General features: G+C 37.0%; 1 protein-coding gene across 7 annotated transcripts in view; it reads left to right on the top strand.

Moving 5' to 3' along the window:
• Positions 1-24,434, top strand: part of LOC104150536 (dmX-like protein 1) — a 79,932-nt gene that overhangs the window by 21,736 nt on the left and 33,762 nt on the right. For 6 of the 7 annotated variants that reach the window (XR_011137698.1, XM_068927110.1, XM_068927109.1 and 3 more), the window contains exons 7-25: positions 231-406; positions 1,465-1,651; positions 3,065-3,233; positions 6,649-6,861; positions 7,522-7,775; positions 7,869-8,553; positions 9,112-9,233; positions 9,800-9,889; positions 10,228-10,330; positions 11,750-11,866; positions 12,561-12,788; positions 13,527-15,209; positions 15,783-15,893; positions 17,143-17,312; positions 18,490-18,587; positions 19,295-19,460; positions 20,174-20,426; positions 21,827-22,917; positions 23,137-23,328. Coding sequence is in view for 6 of the 7 variants with exons in the window: in XM_068927110.1 (XP_068783211.1) it covers positions 231-406; positions 1,465-1,651; positions 3,065-3,233; positions 6,649-6,861; positions 7,522-7,775; positions 7,869-8,553; positions 9,112-9,233; positions 9,800-9,889; positions 10,228-10,330; positions 11,750-11,866; positions 12,561-12,788; positions 13,527-15,209; positions 15,783-15,893; positions 17,143-17,312; positions 18,490-18,587; positions 19,295-19,460; positions 20,174-20,426; positions 21,827-22,917; positions 23,137-23,328 (6,108 nt within the window). In the remaining variant the exon portion in view is untranslated. Of the gene's footprint in view, positions 1-230; positions 407-1,464; positions 1,652-3,032; positions 3,234-6,648; positions 6,862-7,521; positions 7,776-7,868; positions 8,554-9,111; positions 9,234-9,799; positions 9,890-10,227; positions 10,331-11,749; positions 11,867-12,560; positions 12,789-13,526; positions 15,210-15,782; positions 15,894-17,142; positions 17,313-18,489; positions 18,588-19,294; positions 19,461-20,173; positions 20,427-21,826; positions 22,918-23,136; positions 23,329-24,434 lie in introns of those variants that run through there. The other variant, XM_068927113.1, reaches the window with a different exon arrangement.

The raw sequence follows: 24,434 nt of genomic DNA, 5'->3' as shown, positions 1-24,434 counted from the left end.
ATTCTCTGAAAATTGGCACCTAACCAGAAACTGCAAAATGAAAACTAATATAGCAATGACAAGACAGATTAGAAGGGAAAACGAAAAATGAGAGAAATATCGGCAGTACTTGGTACTTAGAAACGCATAGGGTCTATGTCGACAGACTTAGTTCTCTTTCATTTGATTCTTCAATTGGAAGCTGGACGACTTAGTAAACATGCTTTTATTTGTTCTTTGTTGTTGTTCAGGATGATTGTCTTGTGAAAGTATGGTACAATGCAGACAGTTGGCGATCAGCTGTAACACCTCCTGGTGCGAGTCCAGGAAAACAAGCAGAAGAAGTTGATTTTTCATTTGTTTATTTGGCCCATCCTCGATCAGTAAATGCTTTTTCATGGAGGAAGACCAGCAAATTCATGCCACGGTCAGTAGCTCTAACAGCTTGAAGGTTGTAAACTGTCCAGGGGGAGGGGAGAGCACTTTAACAAAACTTTCTATTTGCTTCAATAGCTTCGTCTGTAGAAGCGCTCTAATTTGTGGGGGAGGTGGGTGGTTTTATTTATTTTCCTGTGAAACCTGATTTAAACTGTAATTCTGTGGCCTGTGAGCTTCCTAATGCCATAAGTAATATTCCAATCAGTAGCCATTTGAATTTTCCCTACCGTTGTGTGTTGGATAAATATATGCTGTCTCTTATACCAGCCTTTAAATAGGAGACTCTTCTTAAAACCAGTGAAGTAGTCGTTAAATTGATTTTTGAAAATGCACTCATGCTATGACGCCTAAGAGTTTGTTGGTGGACAGTACTGTCAGATGTTCCACCTCCTTTTAGAGTCTTAGCTTAAAACTAACTTGTAAACTTATACAGGCTGGAAATCTGAGGATAGGTATAGTTTTTGCAGAGCTTAGTTGAGGTTAATTGGGACTTTTGGATATATGTGTACCACAAATTCTATTTAGAAGAGTAGCCATTAGAGAAGTTTGGCGTTTAAGATTTGCAGTTGTATTCCTGATATATTTTTTTGTTCTGGTTTGGATATGTAATTTTGCAAATACTGTGTAGTAGTGTGATCTGGATAAATAACAAAAGGAGTACAGAAAATGATTACGTTATGTTCTTACTACTTCTGCAAACTGAACCCAAGATTTAGGGTTGTAAAGTAAGTGTATGTCAAACTTACTATACAACTGAAGTAGTTCATATTGAGAAACTTGAATAGCTGTCAAAGCCTATCATGTATGACTCGTTTATAGTTCTTGGCTGAATCTTTTTTTTAAGGCTATTTGTCCAGTTGCTCAAAAGTATGTTGCTGAGTTTTTCTTTCCTTAGTATCTAAGTTACTTTGTATAATTCTGAATACCGACGTTGGAAATCATTTGCTACTGTTTTATTTTGATGGACTTTATTTTATTGTGATACTGTTTTTTTTTTTTTTGTATGATGGAAGTGACATCTTTACACCTTATATTTTCTTTCGTTAGTGGTGCTGTCTGCAACGTACTCCTGACTTGCTCTAAGGATAATGTCTGTCGTCTCTGGGCAGAGACTTTGTTACCCAATGACAGCCTGTTGTATGGTGCTGGATACGACAGCTGGACCGAAGCAGTGAACTTAAATAACTTCAAGAGAAATACTTCAAGTAAGGAACGAATGCAAAGTGCTTTAGAGGTAAGAAGTGAAATTGAACAGGAGACTGACACGTGCACACACAGTTTTAGACAGGATTGTAATTAATACCTCAAACATAGTTCATAAACTGAACTACTTCATAATATTTTATACAGACTTATGGTACAAGGTAGTGGATTTATTTGAAACTTCCCCGATGTGTTAACCTGGAAAAAAACAGTAATGCTGAGACAGCAGTCCGTCTGAGCTTTCACATTAGAAGATATAGTGACTTTATATCACTACTACCTATTTTACTCTGGTCACTGAAGCAGGTACCTTTACAGTATCTACTAGTTCAAAGAGCTAGAGACGGTATAGAGTAGCTTGTTACATGAGTTCTGTGAAACCTGCTAATGATGCTGCCTTAAAACTATAGCAGGAGCTTGCTTTTCACCTTAGGAGATGTGGGATGTTTTCTGGCCTATGCGATTGGGAAAAACAGTGATAATATTGAGGAGAGAGACATTTTCTGCTGCTGTAGTTCTCAGGTAGAGCAGACTGCTTTTAAGCCGTATTTCTAAGGCAAATGATCCTCATGAGCTGGTCTATCAATGGCAAGCAAAAGGAAAATGTAGCATTAAAGGTCCGCAAAGCTGCGTAGAGAGTGTTTGGACATGGCGTTTTTATCTTAGTGGAATGAAGTATTGCACGTGATCAGGCCGCTTTCTTAGTAAATGCGGCATAGTCGACTATAAATTTGGCAGATTGAAAGACAATGCAGTAAAGAAAGACTCTTGAAAAGAAAAGTGAAGTTGGGAGACAGTTTTGTATTCCTGCTGTGAAAGTAAGGGATAACATGAAATATCAGAAATAACAATTAGGTAAAAATTGGGAGAAAATGATTTTACATGGGTGTGCTGTAGTAGGAGGCAAGAATAGCAAGTAAAAAGGAATACAAAGAGCGTAATACCAAACTAATAGAAATTGCTTTGGAAATGAATTTGTTTGTGTGGTGGAGGAGATTTATTTTTAAAGTTGGCCATTGCAGTGTGAGTAGAAGTACCGATCTAATTAGATCCAAAGTACAGATCTAATCTCCTTTTAGAGTCTCCCCGGAAGGAGATTATTCCTATTTCTGGGGTTTTTTAGTTCAGTGTCTTTAATAAGCATGTGTATGTTTACAAAACGCAGTAATATTTATCTGTTCAAGTGAGCATTGTCTACACACAAGAATACAAAACAGTTGCTTTGTCAGGCTACTGTAAAGGCCTTTATAAAGAAATTGGAAAGTAATGGTATCCCTCCACTGCAGATGCAATCTGAGCAATGTGATTTTTGTGAGAAAATCCACTGATGCTGCTTTTAAAGTGAAAAAAATACTTCATGTACTAATATCTAGAAAACCACTTACGGATGAAATCTGTTTTCTTTTTGAAAGGAATTTAAAATGACACCTTATTCTTCATGCAGTTAAACCTGAGGCACTTCCGACGAGGGAGGAGGAGATCCGGTGCTGTAGTAGCACACACTGGATACTCTCCACATCAGCAAGATGCTCATGAAGTTCACAGGAACGTCCCTCCGCATGCAAATGCACTCTGTCACTTTCATATCGCTGCCAGCATCAATCCAGCCACAGGTGAGAAGCGCAGTAAATCCTTGCTACAGGATAAACTACGGTTCCTGTTAGATATGTGTTGCTGCATAAGCCTAACTTAGGTTTATTTGTAAAATAGTAATACAATCGTGCAAGATCCCCTAGGTTATTGGTTTCATTTAATGCACAGACGAAACTACAGTAATGAAGTGCTTGGAATAGATGTTCTCTGCAGTAATAGTATCCTTCATTTTGAGTTGTTTTTAACTGAGATTCACAGTAGACTGACATATACAAGGGTAAGTATTTGTAAATGGAGTTGCAGGTTCATTGGGAGTTGTGCTAGGTGCAAAAAATAACACATTGAGAACACACTGATAAATTAATTCCGAGGCTTCTCAGAATGAGTATCTGACATCAAAGGTCTGAAGTAACCGTACATATCTGTACTACTTTCTCTGAACTGAGCGGAACAGACCTAGAGCTTCATCTTGTTTTATAAATTTAATATTCATTTGCACTCAAGCACCGTGTTGATAGCACTAAGCAGAAGCCCATTCAGAAACTAGTGCTTCTGCTTTTGTAATGAAGTTTGTCTATGTTGAAAATGAAGCGTATGTCCAGTCATGGAAAAACTGAGTAGAAATACAATATTGAACTTCCTCTCATTAAGTTTTACTGCTGTGATGTGATTTCCTGTGTGCAAACTTAGCAGGCAGTCATACTATATAACACTTTTTAAAGGCTTGACAAACTAGTTAAGTTCCATCTTAAACATAGTATTTTTATTTATTTGATTTTTACTCCTACTGGCTCTTTTTGAAAGGCAACTCTTTGGACCTAAATATATTCGTGATTAGTTCATACTTAACTGTGATATCCTTGCTAGGTTAAAGAGAAATGCTCACCCTATTTTACTTTCAATTTGCTAGGCTAAGCAAGCTCTAAATGCTTTCTCCTATAAGGTGAGAGTTAGTTATCTTCACGTGTTCTTGTTTATCTTTCTTTAACATATATGACCAGAATTGCTTAAAGCTTGCCAAAAATAGACTTCCAGCTGTTTTGTGCAATACCATCAATCCTGTTGCTGCAGAAAATATCTCCAGTCAGTACATCAATTGCTACATAATGTCACAAAGGAAAGTTTGTGTGACAAATCTTGGAGACTTCAAGTTCTCCTGTTCGCATTTCTATCTCATCAAATGTATACAATGAGCTAATAAACCTTTTCATGTGGTTAGCACACTTCTTTTTTTTTTTTTAATGCATACTCTTGATGCACTTCTGTTTATACAGACTAAGGAATCTTTACTTTGGCTTTTAATAGTCTTTGCAATGTAACTGAGCCAAACAGCAAGCTTGCAGAGCAGGAAGGGAAATAATTTTGGAGAAGAGTAGTAAAGGATTTTTCTAGGTGTCTAAGCCTTAGCTGTCTTTGCCCTTTTAAATTTTTTTTCTTCTTTGTTTTTGTGTATTAGTAATATCCTGCTTGATACTGTTCTTTGGATCATTTCGTCTGTAACTCTTACAGTAGATTTGGGGGAGAAGGGATGATTCTTTAATATTTTATTTAGAACCTCTGTTCTAAGTAACTCTTATCTTGAGCTTTAATTTGAAGAACTATCTGTTCTGCCTCACAATCAATTTCTTAAGTGCCAGGTTCTCTAAGTAGTCCTTTTGGTTTGCCCGTTTGGAATCAATTTTTATCTGAAAACCTAATTGTATTCTCTTTCATTTAATTCAAACCGCATCAATTTATGATCTTTCACTCCATGATCTGCCCTTTTTACAATATTCAAAGTACTTGATAAAAACTAAGGTCAAAACATCACGCGTGTCACATAAAGGGATACATGATTTTCTAATTTTATCATTAATTTTGAAACTAATTTTCTTATAGTGACAAAGTTCTTGAGACTTTCTTTTCTGCTGAAGAGTTACTCAAATTTAAATTCAGCCTGGGTGGAGTTCAGTAAAAGGAATGAGCAAGAGTTGGTTGGACAGAATTATATTTAGGGAAAGCCAGAAAGAGTTAATGTTTTTTTTTTTTTTGTTCTTTCTAAAAACCTTCTAAGGCCTTTGGATTTAAACAAGTGCGACTATGAAGCACGTAGAAATTCACTAGCTAAGGATTTTGGCCAAAACTGAGCATTAGTTAACAGTTGGTAGTCTTCAAGAAGACCTAGTAGTCCTACAGTAGAATAACAGAAGTATAGAGATGGGAAAATAGAGAAAAACGTGATTTCCTTCAATCAAACATCCAAAAATCCTTAAAGTACCTAGATTTATGTTCTAATATCAAGTCATCTTTCCAGTTCACCTTGTTCATGTTTGCTGTGGTTATCTACCCTTAAGAGAAAAAACTTTATTCTCCACTCTGATTTTTCTGTTGTTGCCAAATCCATTATCATGTTTTTGTAGTTGGCAATAATTGTCTTTTCTAGGAAGACTGACAGTATTTCTGAAATCCTCTGTTCCTTTTTTATGCTAAGATTGCAGGTAGTCACGTTGATCTTTTTTTTTCTTTCTTTCTTTCTTTTCTTTTTAACTGTGTGCTCTGTTATCATTTTCTTAGCTTAGACTGGAGCATAAATAATTCAAAACTATTGCTGGTGTAAAAAACAGGATTGGAATAAAAAGTATTTTGTCTCCCAGGCGATGGAATTCATGTACTACCGCATAAATAGCGAGTAGGAGGAGATGAGAATATGGAGACTTCTAGGCGTGAATTAAGTATAGGTTGAGCCTTTAGCTATTGCCATATGGCCTATTTGAGAAACTGCAGTAATTCACTTGGCTGTCTTTGTTTTGTTTTGTTTTTTTACTATGTTTATCTTAGATGCTATAACTCTTTTATCAGTCTGAAACTCATTTCTGTCACTTTGTAATTACTTTATTTTTAACATTAACCTGTCAGCGTGAAGTAGTAAGGGGGTTGATAAGAATCTGAAATCCTGAAATATCACACAATCCTGTGTGATAGCATTGCAGAGGACACATCTGGTCGCTTAGTTCTTCCTAGCCATCATCTGTGGTCCATGGTACCAACATATGCATACTGTAGCCCCTGTTCTGAAATAAACATCAGCAAACTATGCTGAAATGATTTGGTTTGTACTGAGCTGTAGTAGCAAAAGCAGGGTAAATTGGCCTGCATGGACAGCTTTGTCATGAATATGTAGCCCAGGGTCATGCTCTAACCCTAACATAAACATGGCTAAGAGTCTCCCTTAGAACATGGTTGTTGTGTACATCTTCTTGTGGATAGCAGCCAAACAGGATAATACTACAAGCGGATGATGTTGGTGAAAGGAATGACAACTAGCAATACGCTTATTCCCAGCTGCATTTTTTTTCATAGTAACACTTCTGCTTAAAAACAATTTTTCAAAAATCACTTTTTGTCCTATTCAAACTACTTTGTTTTGAAAAATGTTTTTAATGTTTCTTCTGGTAGATATTCCTCTGCTTCCTTCTATCACATCTCTGAGTCTTGGTGAAAACGAAGAAAAAAATGGACCTTTTGTTGTGCATTGGCTAAACAATAAAGAACTTCATTTTACCTTATCCATGGAAGTATTTTTGCAACAACTTAAAAAGAGTTTCGAACATCATTCTCCTGAGACAAATGCTGAGGAATCTAATCAGGTGGATGGTAAATCAGAAGAAGGTAAAAGTTCTTGGCTATCATTTAATAAAGTAATAAGTAATGTTGTTCAGTGTAAAGTAAGGGACAGGTGACTCAGCATCTAAGGATGCAGATAGATTACGGTAGCATTTTTGTGCTTTTCCTTCCCTTCCACTGGAAGAACCTAAATGGTTTTTAAAATATCTGTTTCTAGAAATCCTGAGTTTGTTAATGATTATTTCAGAGCATTTTAGTACTTTATGCTGAAAACTGTCACCTTAGGTGTTTAGGCTGACCTGAAGACTTTTGCCTGGAGGTATGTTATTTTAATATCTTTAAGGAAGCAGATACAATCTTAGAACTAAGAGGTTTTTTTAGTTTTAATATTAATTTACACCCAATTTAAATATTTTTGTTGTATAATGTTATATAAACAATTTATTTAAATATGCGTAGTTGGGAGATGACTGCTTTTGTTTTGCCTATGCATTCAAGAATTTAAGTGGGAGGAGAAAAAGTATTTCATATTAAGGTGCAAAATAATCTACTTTGTTAGTCATTGACTGAGGTCTACAATGGAACTTCTAGTTTGAATTTTCATTATTTTTAAATTGTGCTTGTATGAATGATGTAGAAGAAGCTTGAAAGGTGCTCCATTGCCTGCTAGCTTTCAGCTTGTGGATATATCTGTGTATGTTCTAGAAGCTAATGAAAATGGAGCTGAACCAAAAGGAAATCAGGAAAAGAAGGAACTGGGTGGTGAGAAAGCTACTCCAAATTCAAGCTTTATTCCTTTATCTTCTGCCATTATCGATCATGAAATTGAAGTACTGCTTTCTGAATGGAGTAAGAATGCTGACATGCTCTTCAGTATACATCCTATGGATGGTTCGTTGCTGGTATGGCACGTGGACTGGCTAGATGAATACCAGCCTGGCATGTTTCGCCAGGTGCAGGTACTTTATATTTTCTGCATTATGTGTCGCTACTCAATGAGAAGTATGCGGTGAAAATAACTTGAATTCCTTCTCTCTTCCTTAAATTTCTAGGTGTCGTTTGTCTCAAGAATTCCAGTTGCATTTCCAACGGGTGATGCAAATTCTCTTTGCAGAAGTATAGTGATGTATGCTTGTACCAAAAATGTTGACTTGGCTATTCAGCAAGGCAAACAAAAGCCCCCTGGCCTTACGCGATCTTCATCTATGCTTATCTCTTCTGGGCACAGTAAATCAACCAACAGCTTAAAATTAAGTATCTTCACACCTAATGTTATGATGATTTCCAAACATGCAGATGGGTCTCTGAACCAGTGGTTAGTGAGCTTTGCTGAGGAATCTGCTTTTTCAACTGTACTCAGTATTTCACATAAATCCCGTTACTGTGGTCACCGTTTTCATCTTAACGACTTGGCTTGCCATTCAGTGTTACCATTGCTGCTTACAACCTCGCATCACAATGCTCTGAGGTCACCAGAGGTTGAGAATGCAAAACAGACAAATGATTCTTTAAAATCTCAGGAGTCACCATTAAGACATCAGAATAGAGGCAATGCAAATGTAACATCCCAGGATCCCAATGCAGTTTACAGTGAGCTTATTCTTTGGCGAGTTGATCCTGTTGGGCCATTGTCCTTTTCTGGTGGAGTTTCTGAACTTGCTCGGATCAATTCCCTCCATGTTTCTGCATTTTCTAATGTTGCGTGGCTGCCCACACTTATACCCAGCTATTGCCTCGGTGAGTTTAGTTTCCTGACTTGTTAAGTGTTTTAGAATAAAAGTCATTTAGTGTCAAAAATGCTATTAAATAGGCAATATAGTTATACTTGAAAGTATTGAAGAAATGTTAAGCCGGGACCCTTTATTTTACAGTTTTCTAAGTTGCTGACGTTTCTAACTTGTGTATCGTTCTGTGAAGACTTACTGTGTTCTTTCTAGCTTCTAATACATATCGTTATGTACTTGATGATTTAGGAGCTTGTGAAGTGCGGGTCTTAGATGCTGGTATACGTTAGATTATAAACATCTCAACAATGATTACAGGCTACGGTCAACACCTCAAAAGCAGAGGTAGATTTTGTAGGTAGTTCATAAATGGAATTCTGATTTCCATTAACGTGCTGTAACTTTTGGTTCAACTTAGTAGTTTTTTGCTTGTGAACAGAAGTTAACAGGCAAAATTCTTTTTCATATTATATTTTTTTCTTTGATAACGTCCAAATCGTCTCTGGCCAAAAAAGGGGGACTGTTGGTGTTTGATACACGTTTGCGTACTTTGTGCTTTTCTGTTTTTCAGGTGCATACTGTAATTCTCCAAGTGCCTGCTTTGTGGCTAGCGATGGACAGCATTTGAGATTATATCAAGCTGTAATAGATGCTAAAAAACTTTTGTGTGAGCTCTCCAACCCTGAAATTTCAGTAAGTGAAACCTGCCCTAAGTTTTTGGGGGTTGTAATTTAATTCAGTAGCATGAGCTTCAGGCTTGCTGGTATCTGACCAAGCTTGCTGCAGAGGCTGCTGCAGGCTGTAATTGCTTAGCTCTGCTTGTAAAATCAGATACGATAAAGCTTCTTAGCATTGCGGCCATGCTGTATTCCATTTAATCTTTCCAACTGAGCATATGGAGTCAGGTCAGTGTTTGGTTGGGAAGTACTCATGAAACACTTATGCTGCAGGGCGTAATAACAGAGCAAGAAACTGTGCTGTGTGCGTCCTAAGGAAAAGTTGAGATACAGTTGTAGCTTAGTGAAAGGACAATAAACTGATTGCGATGCTTTCCAGATGAGCCATGCAAGTTCTTGCAACCTTGCAGCAACCAAAAATAATGTGACTCTTGGGAAGACTAAGCATGTTACGAAAGTTGTTGGTGAATTGCAGCCTGTTCAGAAATGCAAAAAGCTGAGTTAACAAGACCATCCCACTGTGGTGTGGTGGTTTTTTCTTTTTTTTCTTTTTCCTTTTTTGTTTGTTTTTTTTTTTAACAGAAATATGTTGGTGAAGTTTTTAACATTGTGAGTCAGCAATCTACTGCCCGTCCAGGATGTATTATTGAACTGGATGCCATCACAGAGCTTGTAAGATCTTTTGTATTCTTTTTATAGCATTAATATCTTGCATAAAATGTGTTTAAAAATGAAGGCTACATTTGTAGCTCTCAATCAAGTTAAAGATGAAGTAGTTAAAGACTTGACTCTGGCATGTGCCTGCTTCTAGTTTCATAATATCCGTAAATGAAGAAAACTTGAATGATAGTGTTTTTTATTGAGAAATCTTTCATTGATGTGGCCAACTTAATCAACTTAAAGGCTCCCATCTTAGAGAACAACATTATTAACTTACTCCACGATATTCACGTGTGTGTCTGTGTGTGTGTGTGTGTCCGCGTGTGTGTGGCTTTTTCTTTCTTTTTTAGCACGGTAGGAAAACACAGTTATTTCATGTTTTTCAAGAAGACTTCATTTTGAATAACCAGGAGAAGGAAATGCCTGAAACGAAGAACAACTTACCAGACTCTGGTAAAGAAATCTCTTTTTGTCTGTAGAATGAAAAATACAATACCTGATCTTCAACATTTATTTTATGAAAAAGAACCTGTGTAACTTTTTGCATTGTAATGTCCAATATGTTTATCTAAGATCTTTATATACCAAAGAGAAATTCTAGTTTCCTGGAACTCATAGGAGTTTTTTGAGGAGCGCCACTTGACCAAATTTGAGACCAAGTAGTTTGTCGTGAGGTACCCATCCTGTACTGTATGAAGCATTCTATTGCTGATAACTTTGTTATCAGCAAGGGAGGAAGAGGTATTTTAAAGGCAAAGCTTGTAGCTATGGAATATGACATAGACAAAGCTTACTTTGTTTTTTTGCACACGTGTGCGCTTGTAAAATACAGTGTTCTAAATATTGTGTGGGTATTACATAGCTGTAGTTTTAGAAGATATTCTGTAGCTCTTTGGGCAATTGCTAATTCCACTGGAAGAGATGATCAGTTCTCCTTGGTGAAGTGGGTTAATGGTTGAATTATATAGGCATCTCACTTTTGTTCTGTTCAAAATTTTCAAATGATTTGGAAAACAAGGGTCAGGATAAAATGACAGTCTATGATACCAACTAATTTGAGGGAGTAAAAGGAAGGCTCAATAAAAAGGAGCAAGGTTGCAGAACGGCCTCCTAATGTTGAGGGTAACAACATGGTACGTGAAACTTATTTCATAGAAAAAAAGGGAGACATTAGGAAAAATGACCTGAACTGTGTATGTACACATTGCATTCTGAGCTAGTTATTACTACTCGAGAAAGATCGGGAGTAATGGAGATAAATCTATGAAAACATTAGCCCAACTCTCACTAGAGGTCAAAAAATGCATATGGAATGTTAGAAATTTAAAACAAAATAGGGAACTAAAAAGTAAAGTGTTAGGCCACAGCATAAGTTTGTTTTCTTTTGGCATCTCAAATACAGTGTGCAAAAAAATCTCTAAAGAAATACAAGAGCTACTCTAAAGCCTTGGTAAGAGGAACAGCTGAAAGTCTGCAACTCCTCAGCTTGGAAAAGAGGCAGACAACTGAATACATACAGATATGCTTAGTTATCTATCTGGGGGTCCAGAATTAATGATATTCACAGATAAATGCATGGGAATGATTATTCACTGCATCTTACAATACAAGATGGAGAAGATATCAGATGAAGCTAGTAGGTGGCAAGTTGAAAGTAATGGAAGGTACTTTTCCGCAGAGTGCCTAGTAAAAATATGTGGAACTTGGAGCATGGTTGTTGCTAGAAGCTGTATAACAGTCGGGTATAGCCAGGCCATTGCATTTGAATATCAGTTTACAATAACTTAAGTAAGATTATTTGCTAGCCGGCGAAATGTCATGTCATGTTTGGTTCAATAACCCTTAAGATCCTCCTGTTCTGAATTTCATCAGGGTGCCAGCAGAATGGATTCTCTGAAAAATTCTACTTAATAGTAATAGAATATACTCAAAACCACTCGTTACTACACATGTGGCACTTACACTTGAAGTCAATTCCCGTCTCATTAGGTAAGCCCTTTAGTTTTGATGTAAACATTTAAAAAACAAACTAACTAACTGGTTTTAATAAGGGCTAACCAGTTCAGATTCATTTTGCTTCTCAGTTAGAAGGTTTTGTTCTAGTATTCTATATTCTAGTATTTACTATGTACCAGAGTAATCTGTTATAATGCATGGTCTATTATTTAAACAATATTCCTACTTTAAGTACTGATTTTCATAAAAAAGGGGATGAAGCTTTCATATCCCGTAACGTCGAAGATCTTACATTTTCAGTGAATATTAACAAAACTGTTCTGGAAGTACCTTTTTCCAGCTTGAGTTAAGACTTTGAATTCTGCCTTTAATTTTCTCTAGCTATGAGGGTTGTTTGCCTCATGAAACATTAATTTCCATGGATACCACATAGATGTCTGCCTTCTGCAGTTTTGCTGCTTCTGGTTACAATTTGATTGCTTTAAATCTGAAGACTATTCAAAGCTAGACCTTGAGGCAGTTCTAGAATTTTAGAAGTATTCAATATAGGTGGTGTGCCAATATTTCTCTTCAAATGTGAGTTGGGGAACATTTTTCATTATCATGAAAGTAAAATTTTAAGTCTCTAGTTCTGTCCATATTTTTCTGGAGTGTGTTTTTACGTGAGTAAAATTCTTATGTTAGAAATCTAATTGACTCTCTTTAATAACGATGCATCTTTTTGTAGATGAAAAGATAGATTCAAGTACAGCTGAAGCAGCGACACAACAAGAAGGATTATATTCTTCTTCCCCAGATCCAGAGAAGGTCCAATCACTTTTTACTCAGAAGTATCAGGCTTGTAAAGCAAATCTTCAGAGCACCAGCTGGCTTACTCTCTCTTCAAAAATGGTATATAGTCAAGAGTTGAATTTGCCAGAAGGAGTAGAGATTATAAGCGTTAAACCATCAGCAGGTTTGTAAATTTTTTTTTTTTTTGAATAAAATAAGGAATTGTTGCCTTTCTGATTTAGCAGTAGATTTTAAAATGGTGACAAACGAGTAGTTTGGTATTTTTAGTTAGAATTAAAAACTTGTAACTGGATCCAAATGGTTTGCTAAAATATGATACCCTGACTTCCTATCTGGATCCTGAAATGAATGGCTAAAGTAAAGCTTTTATGTAAGGTATAATACTTGTAGAAATCCAGGTTGTTTTTGCAAACCATCATGAAATTTTCTTTGTGGGATTGGCTCTTAAACTTTGAGGCTTTCATCAGCAGTCTTTCAAAAATATGTTAGAAACCTTTTAGACTTCTGAGAGAAGTATTTGTCTGACAGGAGAAACAATAAACGTCCATTAAAATCATGCCATGGAGAATATAAGTGAGGATTGATTTCCCCCCCCCCCCCCCTTCAGTCCTCTCTCTTACAGTGTAAAAACTGGCACCTAACAAAATTAGTATGCAGGTTTAAAACATGTAATTTAATTCCTTTCTAGAGAATGAAGTGGGGACTGAGGGCAAAACAAATTCATCGTATTTCTGTCTCCTTGTGTTTCCTTTGTGAAAACCAGCAAACAACCCTCTGTATGAGGACATCCGAATGCTTTTTCTTTCAGAATAGTGAAATGGTAACTGAATATAAAGGTCTTTACTCTTGGCTTGCGTTCTAATACATTGTCCTGGTAAAAATGTATTTTATTTTATTTTAGGACATCTGAGTTCCTCTTCCATATACCCTGTTTGTCATGCCCCTTATCTACTGGCTACTTCGTGCTCTGATGGAAAAGTTCGTTTCTGGAGATGCAGAGTGACTACCGAATCGTCAGCTTCTTCAGTGCCAGAATATAATGTACATAGTGATGTTACGTATATATGGGAAGAATGGCCATTACTGATTGAGGATGGACTTCTTAGCAGCAGTGCCATTAATGTTTCAGGAAGGCCAGTTGAAGTTAGTTGTGCACACACAAACAGATTAGCTGTAGCATACAAGCAGACAACGTCTAAAAATAGTCACTTTTCTCAAGACTTTATAATGGATGTTAGTATTTTTGAATGTGAATCTACAGGGGGCTCTTCTTGGATTCTAGAGCAGACTCTGCATTTAAATGAAATAGGCACTATGTTAGACCCTGCTATGAGTGTTGATAGTAATTTAGTGGCATATAACCGACAGGAAGTTTGTCTGTCTCATAGTGGGAATATTATACCCAGCACTAAGCACTTGGTTCACTTAGATTGGATGTCTAGGGAAGATGGTTCACATATTCTGACAGTGGGAATTGGATCAAAATTATATATGTTTGGCCAACTCTCTGGGAAGACGCAAGAACAAAATGGTAAGGAGGCTGTAGTGATCTCTCACAGTGGCAGCATGAAGGCTACAACCCTTTCTAGGTTTGTTCTACTGCGTTGTGTTGACTTGGTTTCTTCTGTAGAAGGGTCACCTCCTTTTCCGGTCTCTTTGTCTTGGGTGCGTGATGGCATTCTTGTAGTTGGAATGGATTGCGAAATGCATGTCTATTCTCAGTGGCAACCTCCTTGCAAGCAGGAGCTGGTTAGTATGGGTTCTTACAGCGGAAGTACGTCATGTATAACAAGCTTAATGAAACAAAGCCAGTCAGCTGCCTCAGGTCTGCATCCACCAAAACGAACCTTGACCAGGTCTATGACCAGCCTTGCACAGAAACTTAGTGGGAAAAGAACTGCCTTTGATCTGTCTACAGAAATGGAAGACTCTGGTCTTTTTGAAGCCGCTCATGCATTATCTCCCACTTTACCTCAGTACCACCCGCACCAGTTGTTGGAGCTTATGGATCTTGGTAAAGTACGTAGAGCAAAAGCCATTCTGTCTCATCTAGTGAAGTGCATTGCTGGAGAAGTTGTTGCTATAAATGAATCTGAACCTAGTCATGATAGGAAACTCAGATCTCTTACAATCAGTGCTAGTGGAAGCACTGCAAGAGATCCTAAGACATTCAGCAAAACTGAGAACACAGACTATATCGAAATAGACTCAGTTCCGCCGTTGCCTTTATATGCTCTGCTTGCTGCCGATGATGATCCCTCTCATTCAGAAAAGTCTAATAATCAAAATAATAAAGATACACCCAATGACAATTATGAAGATCTTTTTCAAAATTCTGCTGTAAGTACAGAGGAACTTGTAATGCTTGATGCAGATGAAGATGACACAAAACCTAAGGTCATTGATCTTTCTCAGTATAGCCCAACCTACTTTGGGCCAGAGCATGCTCAAGTTCTTTCTTGTCACTTGCTTCATTCGAGCTTACCAGGTCTCACTAGGATGGAGCAAATGTCACTGATGGCCTTGGCAGATACAATTGCTACTACCAGTACTGACATTGGAGAAAGTAGAGACAGAAACCAGGGTAAGGTGTCCCTCTCAAATTAGATGTAATACTGTGTTTTACAAACATTATTTTTAAGTTTTTTTCTGTTACCTTTGAGGTTTTTGTGGCTTATTGAAGCATGTGATGGTTTTGTTTCATAGTATTGCTTGTATTATTTGTTGTCACAACAGATGTTTCACTAAAGTTTCGTGACTTCAGACTTCAAATTCTGTATTGGTAACTGCTAATGCGAGTTTGGTGTTCCTTTAGTCAGTCCACAGACCATAACTGTGTTTCTCAATCAATTTTTAAGAATGAACTCTTAAGAGCCACTGTTAGCTCTACTATGTAGAGAAATTAAGATAAATAAGTTATTTTTTATCAAATGAAAAACCACTTTTCTCTTTTTTTGTGTGTTTAAAAACAACTAACTTCACAATGTCTGGTTTGAAATTTTCCTCTTGTATTGAGGGGAAGATTTTTGGATTAAACTTATGTTTATGGATTTAAAGCGTCAGCAGTCAGAATTGTAGGATGTTTCTTCTCTTAAGCAACTTAAAAGCTGTTTTTAATGGTTTCTCTTGAAAAGCACATGAAAATGTTTAATTACAGGTGGAGAAACTCTCGATGAGTGTGGTTTAAAATTTTTATTAGCTGTGCGGCTTCACACGTTTCTAACAACATCGCTCCCGCCTGTACATCGAGCTCAGCTGCTTCGCCAAGGTAACTGAAGCGTTTTCTTAGGTCATGTGAATCCTATTCAGTGAGGTGGCTATGCATGTGATCTGCTGTGCTGTTGACATGCCTCTGCGAAGTTAACGAGACAATTATGTTGTCCTTTTGTTTAAAGCAAACCAAACCCTCCCCCCACCGCAAAACCCAATATGTTGTTGTTCAATATAAATGTATGCCAGAGCAGAAAATGCATACTTTATTTTAGGTAGAGGTCTTGAAACTTAGAATGTGTGTGGTGTGGTTTTTTTTTTTTTTTTTATTTCTCCTCAACGTATCAATAATTTTGTGGTTTCAGATCTCTTCTATTTCCCAGAGCTGTTTTTGGACTTCTGGTACCATGTTGTTCCAGTAGCCTTCTGTGGGAATAATGCAGTAGAAAATATAGAGTATTTGCCTAATGAGTTTTTTGAATACTTATTTGAAAAAGATTCTAATGGCTTATTCAGTCCTTATATTCCTACTATCATTATCCATTGAACTATTTCAAATAAAGTGTTCTTCTTATAGTTTTGAATTTTTTTTTTAAACCTGATACTACAAATGGCAGAATGAGATACTTTTGCTAATTGGTACATCTGCTGATCAAATCTAAGGGCCTGGCTGTGATTACTTCTTAACCCTTTAATTAGTCATCATGACAGTTGACTGCATTTCCAGTCTCATGGCTTATCACCCCTCAGGTGAGATTGAAACTTGCTAATCAGCTGTTGCTGATTAGTAATAGTAATTCTCTTCTGGTTTCCTTTTGTGCGCCTGTTCTCAAACCTGTTTTCTACCAGAATAATTCCAAATTTCAAATTTTCTAAGCCATTCGAAATCAAGATAGTGAAAGTAATTTTCACAACTTTAAAAAGTTTAATTAGCTGGTTGCACTTGGTATCATAGCTAATCTTAAGGCCCCTCATTATAAGTAGATTTTGAGTCACTCTGTTCCTTGCAAAATATATAATGAACAGTTTGCAAGTGGAAAAATGTTTTCCTCTAATGGATTTGTTTAGTATTGTAATGCTTGCGTGTATTCCCAAGTCTCTGCAGTCTTATCAATGGCATACTTAAAAATCCAAAATGAACAATTTGACTGTTTTCCATTTTTCCCCTTCCATGTCCCTTAAATTTATATTGTGGATTATTTTATTAGTGAATCACGCTCTCTTTTTTTTTTCTTTATCTCTTTCTCCCCCCCCTTCTCTCTCTGTCTTGCTCTCTCTCTCGCTCACTCTAATGGCTAATTATTTAGGCTTGTCTACTAGTCATTTTGCCTGGGCGTTTCATTCAGTAGCAGAAGAAGAACTACTGAGCATGCTCCCTGCAATGCAGAAAGGTGATCCAACATGGTCAGAACTCAGAGCTATGGGCGTAGGATGGTGGGTCCGAAATAGCCGTAGCCTGCGGAAATGCATGGAAAAGGTAAATATAGCATCCTGAAAGAAAATTAACCAAACTGTTTTCAAATAGCTCTAGTGTTTACTATCTATGAATATAGTGATGAATTATGAGGTATATTAAGTGCTTCTGAATACTTCTTGCTATAACTCATGGGAATCTAGTTTACTTTACAGATATGAACTTTTGTATTTAATAGATTTTTTTTTTAACAGTAGCTTAAGTTTCAGATTCCAGCAGGAAGTATACTTTGAGTTTTTAGATCTTTTGTTTTGAGGGGTGTAGTGTATGAGCCTTATGGTGGAGGCTGAATATACAGTTTTGAGCAAACAGAGTGGGGTTTTTGTTTTTTTTAATAGCAAGGGCCTCTCCTAGGTTAGGAAAGAAATTATAGATAAATTCTCATTAGAAAACTGTGAAAAGTAGTGCTACCGTATGTCTTGCAAGTCAATACGTTTCCGTGATAACTAAAGCTTGTGTTGTTCTTTGTTTGGAAATACGTCTTAACTGTCAGAGATGCTGTTGAGGTTAGCCTTATTGCTGTGCTTGTTTTAATCTCTTGGAAAAGCCAGGTCTGCTGAACTAGAAAATAACATGTACAAGAGACTTTGAGTACAGAACATGAACTAGTAAACGCGTGTCTCAGCTCCTTTTAGTCATCAGTAGTTAATCATCGGTTTATGAAACTTTACCTGCCTAACACTTAGACTCTGAGTTTCATAGGCCTGCATTTAAGGTTACCCACGTGGGTCTTGGACTACTCTTACTGCCCCTTACCCCCTTTATCCATCCGCTCTTGGAAGGGAATCCACCAAAAGAACAACTTTTCTCTTGTTCTGACTGATCCAAGAGTGTTCTTCAGGTATCTATCTATTGATTACCAGACCAGCTAATAAGGTAATTTTAGTATGATGGTGGATCTGATTTCAAGTGCAGGCATTCCCATTTGATCTGCTTTAAAAAAAAAAAACCCTCCTAGAACGGGAAAAGCATTAATTAAATGGTATCAAACGAAAACAAGGGGTTGAAGCAGCAGAATCTTCCACACACATTCTCATCTCAGACCTGTAGTGAGAGGAGGGATCATATATCAAATAATTTCTAAGCACTATGGGACATAGGATTCCTGGTGCTTCTTGTATCCTATTTAAAGAGTCTTTTAAATTTTGATGGGATTCTTGTTGTTGAATTGTCTTCACAGGTGGCTAAAGCAGCCTTTCAGCGAAACAATGATCCACTTGATGCAGCAATTTTTTACCTTGCAATGAAAAAGAAGGCTGTGATTTGGGGATTATACAGGTAGGAGACACCCAGGCTCTTAAATGGAGTTTCATAGTATCTAGTCTAATCTGGAAAAAAGTTGAATGTGATAATTCAAGAGAAATACAAATACTGCCATTGAAAGTGGAGAGGCAATTTCTAAATCACATGCTAAATTAAATGAGTAGCTATTAAGCTTCCTGTATCTACTGTGGTAATTTAGTTGCTGTTTCTAAAGGTGGATGCCTAAAGTTTAGTCTCAAATTTTCTATAACTTTCACCTGTTACTTAATTCTGAATTACTTCTAGAGGAGTGCCTGTGTTAAGTGTGGAATGCAATAGATATCTCTTCTAAAAGTAGCACACTACCTAAATTTTACCGTAAATTCAGAAGGCTGAATTAAGACTGGCTTGCAGTCTAGCCTTTCATAACAAGGCTTAACTTCAAAAACCTTTTAAAAATGTTTTTTGCTTTTAAGAACTCAACTGGGAAAAATGGCCTTTTCTATATTTGCATCAGACTAGCTGGTTATTTGTTACTAATGCAGAAACATTAGATTTCTTATTTAGTAAAGTTTTTGTTCATTTCAAAACATGAAGTCTCTCTTGTTCCCAGAGTTGTGCTAGCCTCTGCTTTTCCTAACGAAAAGACTTGTGTAAAACTCTGCTGACATGTGAGGAAATCAAAAGCCAAAATAAATTTAAGAAAATATGTAATATTTCTATCCACTATGTTCAATTTGCAGGTCCCAAAAAGATACTAAAATGACACAGTTTTTTGGGAACAATTTTACTGAGGACAGATGGCGTAAAGCAGCATTAAAGAACGCTTTTTCTTTGCTTGGCAAGCAGCGTTTCGAACATTCTGCAGCATTTTTCTTGTTGGCGGGACACTTAAAAGATGCAGTGGAGGTAATAAAATAATTGGGCTTTTTTTAAGGTTTAAGACTGTTGTATTTAGCACTCTGAATTTTCAAAATGTATTGAAAGTGACTGAACTGTGTGAGAAACCTTTCAGTTTGAACTAGTATGACTTTCGAAGTTTCCAGTTTGTTTGTGCTGTCTCTTCCTCTCCCTCCCCTCCCTTATGTTAATGGCAAATACAAATCCTTGATGTTTGCTTATTGTTTCTGTTTTAGCTCTCACTTTAGTGTTACCAAAAAGTTCTGTGATTCACTTCTCCATAATAAAATCAAGCGGGCTATCAAACTGTGACCTGTCACATCTGAAAGCAGCGTAATTTGCATTAGGAGGTCCAGATCTGAAAACGAAGGTTCTTTGACAGTGCTGTGTGTTGGCTCCCAAAATCCGTTCACAGGAAAAGTATTTCCTGGGTCTCCTTAAAAGGCTATAACAATTGGGAGGGAATTCTGCTGTGTGATAATGAAGAAATTGTTTTGAAAGCTTCTTGATCAGAGCATAGTTTCAGGAAGTGGCCCGTGCACATTGACAATGATTTACTGAACCCTTTGGTTTCAAAGATCCAGTGTCATGTCAGACTTAAGAGGAAAAATTGTAACTCAGATCTTGCACATAACAGTTGGTGATTGCTGTCATGCGTAATTCCTGCTGATTTTTATGGACTTGTAATATTGGGTTTTGTTAATATATTTATTTTCATTTAGGTCTGCCTTGAAAAACTGAATGATATTCAATTGGCTCTTGTAATATCAAGACTTTATGAGTCAGAGTTTGAAGTGTCTAGTACTTACAAATCTGTACTACAGAAGAGAATTTTGGGAAGTGTGTCTCCTGGAAAAGATAGCTCAGGAAATATGCACTGTGATCCTTTTCTACGAAGTATGGCTTACTGGATTTTGGAAGATTATAGCAAAGCTCTTGACACTTTAATTAAACATTCTGTTGGAGATGAAGGTGGTAAGAATATAAATACTTTGGCTGTTGGGTTAATTTGTAACTGAATGCATTTAGGTAATGTTATTGTAAAGTATAGTCTAAGTATGACTCTGTACTGCACAGTTGTTCACTGTTGCTAGTGAACAGCTTATTGTAGCAATGTATGTGGTCTTTGTATTAAATGATTTGTGTGTGTGTGTGTGTGATTATCCTGTGTAGCATGAATGGGTACTTCATTTATCCTTTAAATATGTGAATATCAGTATAATGAGAATGACCCTGCAGGGGTGTAGCTCTTCAGCTATTTCTCCTGCAGGAACTTAAGAGACTAATTAACTTAATCAGACTCTGTAACAATCTAAGAAAAGTTTTTGACTGCGTAGTTATGCAGCAGAGCCTAGGAAACATACTATTTTGTAGTTTTTAGTCATCAGGAAGAGTTGACCAGAATCATACACTGCCATAGAAAAGATTATTTTGAGGTTTAGTGTGATGCTGTTCAGTTATTTTCACCTTGGTCACTTCCTCCTGTGTAAAAAAAAAAAAAAAAAAAAAAAAAATGTTAAGTGCTACTAATTTTTCTTTAATCAGCCCAATAACTTGTTTGTGGGGTTTTGCTTTGTTTTCTTTCTTAATAGTTGCTCTTATTTCATGCATGTCTTTGTATTATATGTAGTTAGTTGTGTCATAACTGCAGACAACAAACAAAAGGGTGTATCTCAGCTAGCCCAGACTCTTAGAAAGCTCTGTGAATCATCCTGTGCTGAAGCTTTCCAATGACTTCTCTGACCATCCATGTGTAAAATATCAGAATAAGATGGTACCTAGTTTTCTAGACTTGTTTTGGGCATGAAAGCAAAATCCATAGGTGCTACATTGCTGCACGCTTCCTTTGCTGTACATAATTCAGATATTAACTTGTATGTATGTTACGGATTTCCCAGTTGTACTGAGTGGCATTTGTTAAGAGATGAATTAAGAAAGACTCATCTAAAACTTAGAAAATATCATTTTCTGAGGCAGAAGATTTTAGTATGATGTAATATCTTATCATACAGTGACTTGGCGATGAAGACTTTAGAAATCTAAACTCTGAATAAGAGCACAGTCTCCTTTGACTGCAGCAGAACTAGTCTGACTGCAAGGAAATGAAGCGATAGTTTTTCCCAAATTATGGGTCTTGCATGCTCCCGTTCAAGCTCCTGAAATTTGTTCTTTCTTTTAGTGGTGTTTAGGTCTTATGTCTTTTTTTTTTTTACTCTTTTTTCTTTTCCTTCTAAGAGTATTTAAAGGGGACAGCAGTTAAGTTGACAGTAAAATGGATGTTAAGATTTAATAGCGTTCTGATGAAGATAAAACTTTGTAGATGGATTATTTCATACAGAATTGTAGATTTTCCTCATGATGCAATATCTTTTCAGGGGAAGGAGAAGGCTCATCCAATTGTAACCCTGCAGTGTTTAACTTCTATAACTACTTAAGAACACATCCTCTCTTGTTGAGACGTCATTTTGGCTCTTCTGATGCATCTTCCACGCACGTTTGTCTAACAGTAGAAAATGGATTAGCTGATAAAATCAACCTGGGGGAAAGACGACTGTTTTTCACTACTGCATATGCTCACTTAAAAGCTGGTTGTCCTATGTTGGCTTTAGAGGTATTATCAAAGATGCCGAAAGTAGTTAAGAGTTCAAAGCCATTCTGTAGATCCCCTAGTTTAATGGATACTAGTAAAGACTCTTCACCATCTTCTCCAGTTAAAGGGTTGGAAATGAAAGACCGATCTTCAGCTGTTGACTGGTCACAACCAGTGTTGAACGGTCTGGGGTCCTCTTCAGATTGTTCATCAGGAAAGCATTCAAGTTCAGCTCTTTCGTTTGACTGGAGCCAACCAAGTCTGGTATTCCAAGATGAGCCTTTGGAACTACAGTGGGACAGTGATAAAGATGATGAGAGTGAAGATTCTTCCCTGGTAATGAAAGAGTTAAAGCCTTTGAAGGAAAGTGAAAAATTAGATGAAATAAGTTCTAGCTACACAGGATCTTTTAGTGCAGTTGATGAGAAAGATGTTTTAAGTGCATCAGAAGATATAATTTCAGCGCAGCTGAAATTCAGAGCATGCCTGAAAATTCTTACTGTAGAGCTTCGTACACTATCCACTGGTTATGAGGTAGATGGTGGGAAGCTAAGGTATCAGCTTTATCAGTGGCTTGAAAGAGAAGTGGTAGCTCTTCAGAAAACCTGTGAATACAGTGCTGAAGTGGAAGAGATACAGTCAGGTATTGCTGTGATGCCAGAGGAAGTTGCATTAAATGAAAATGCTGAAGACTTACCTGACCAGCAAAAAAACATGCTACAGAAAGAAAACTTTCAGAGAAGACGTCAGTGGCTCCTGAAATACCAGTCACTCCTAAGAATGTTTCTTAGTTACTGCATACTTCATGGCTCTCATGGTGGAGGCTTGGCATCTGTCAGAATGGAACTAATTCTGCTGTTGCAGGAATCTCAGCAGGTATGTGGGGGGTGGGGGGTAATTTGTGTTTGCTTCAGGTTTCAACAATTCAAGATTGTTGAATGTTTTGTGTTATTTGGAAATGAATAATTCTATTATAGTGTATACCTGTTTTATAATAATCTGATACTTTATGATTTTTCTAGAAACCCCTCCCCCACTTTTAAAGTTTCTTTTTAAGAAGCTGTACTATCACATTTTTCTTCTGTTTGTTTATAGGAACAGTCAGTACAGACTCCTCCCAGCCCTTCACCAGAGCAAAGCTCCATACCTCTCCTATTTGCTTGCACAGCTAGTGCCAAAACAGTGGTGGCTAATCCACTGCTACATCTTGGTAACTTAACTCATGATATATTACATGCCGTAATAAACCTTGACTCGCCACCTCATCCAGACGCTCAGAACAACAAGGTGTGTTTTCTTGTTGTAGTCATTTGCTTTTTTGTGTGTGTGGTTATTATCCAGTTTGCTTAGTGATGAATGTTTTTTGACGGCATGAAAACTTCCTCGTGTGCCTGTCTGTGACAAGTAATAAAACTTTGTAACAAATATTTCTTTGTAATATGGGCTAAAACAGTGACCAGTGAAAAATTATTACCCGTTCTTGAGGTGCTGAGCGTCGATCCTACAAGCTGAAGTAGACTGGCCACACTCGTGATCGGATATTTTTCCGGGATGACACCTGTTATGGAAAACATATTGTGCTACGCTGTCAGTGTCACTTTTGCCTTTTATGGCAATACGAACACTATTTTTGTTATATTAACAATAAGTTCTGTATTTTTTCTCTTAGACCTAAGTAAAATTGATAGATTTGAAATACAAAAACTGATGGTCTGCAGAGTGCAGAGAGGTCTGCATTGTTTCTGTGAAACAATGTATGCGCTCATACAATGAAGTCTTTTTTTTTAAGTTTGCATAAGGTTTCTCCTGTAGTTAATCTGGGACTGAAAACTAAACTTAAAGCTTTAGGTTGAGTATGTTCTGAAGTTTTGAATGTGTTAGGTCCCAGATCCAGTTAACTTTTACTGGGGATTTCTAGAGAGTCCCAAAAGATCGATTGCTGCTCAGTTACTAGTCTGGTGCTTCATTTCAGAGGGAACAAACAAATGTATATATTTATATTAAACTTAATTTTTAACTGAAACTTGTGATCAACAGGCTCTCTAGCTCTTCACGTAAGTATATTTTGTGATACGTAAAACACATCAGCTATGACAAAAATAGTGGTGTTCAGTGTATACTAAGTAAATCGTGTGTGTGTGTCTGTTGTTGAGGTGCAGCAAGAGTTGTTCAAAACCAGGCTGCTTTACGGGCTTCATTCTGAAGTAAAGCCTTTGTATTCTGAGCCGGCATGTCAATACTCTCTAGGAGTACAATCACTTAATGACTGTTGTGAGTGTAGTGGTTTAAGATGTTGCTGTCTCTGGACTAAAGAATGCCACAGGTAGAGCTGAGCTGTGATTATGGGTTGGAGGGATGGGTGAGTGCTTCCCCTGTCTCTTTCAGTGCAAAGT

Source organism: Struthio camelus, chromosome Z, assembly GCF_040807025.1.
Source record: "Struthio camelus isolate bStrCam1 chromosome Z, bStrCam1.hap1, whole genome shotgun sequence".
Classification (NCBI taxonomy): domain Eukaryota; kingdom Metazoa; phylum Chordata; class Aves; order Struthioniformes; family Struthionidae; genus Struthio; species Struthio camelus.
The sequence above is the reverse complement of the archived record's forward strand: the minus strand, read 5'-3'. Positions and strand labels throughout refer to the sequence as shown.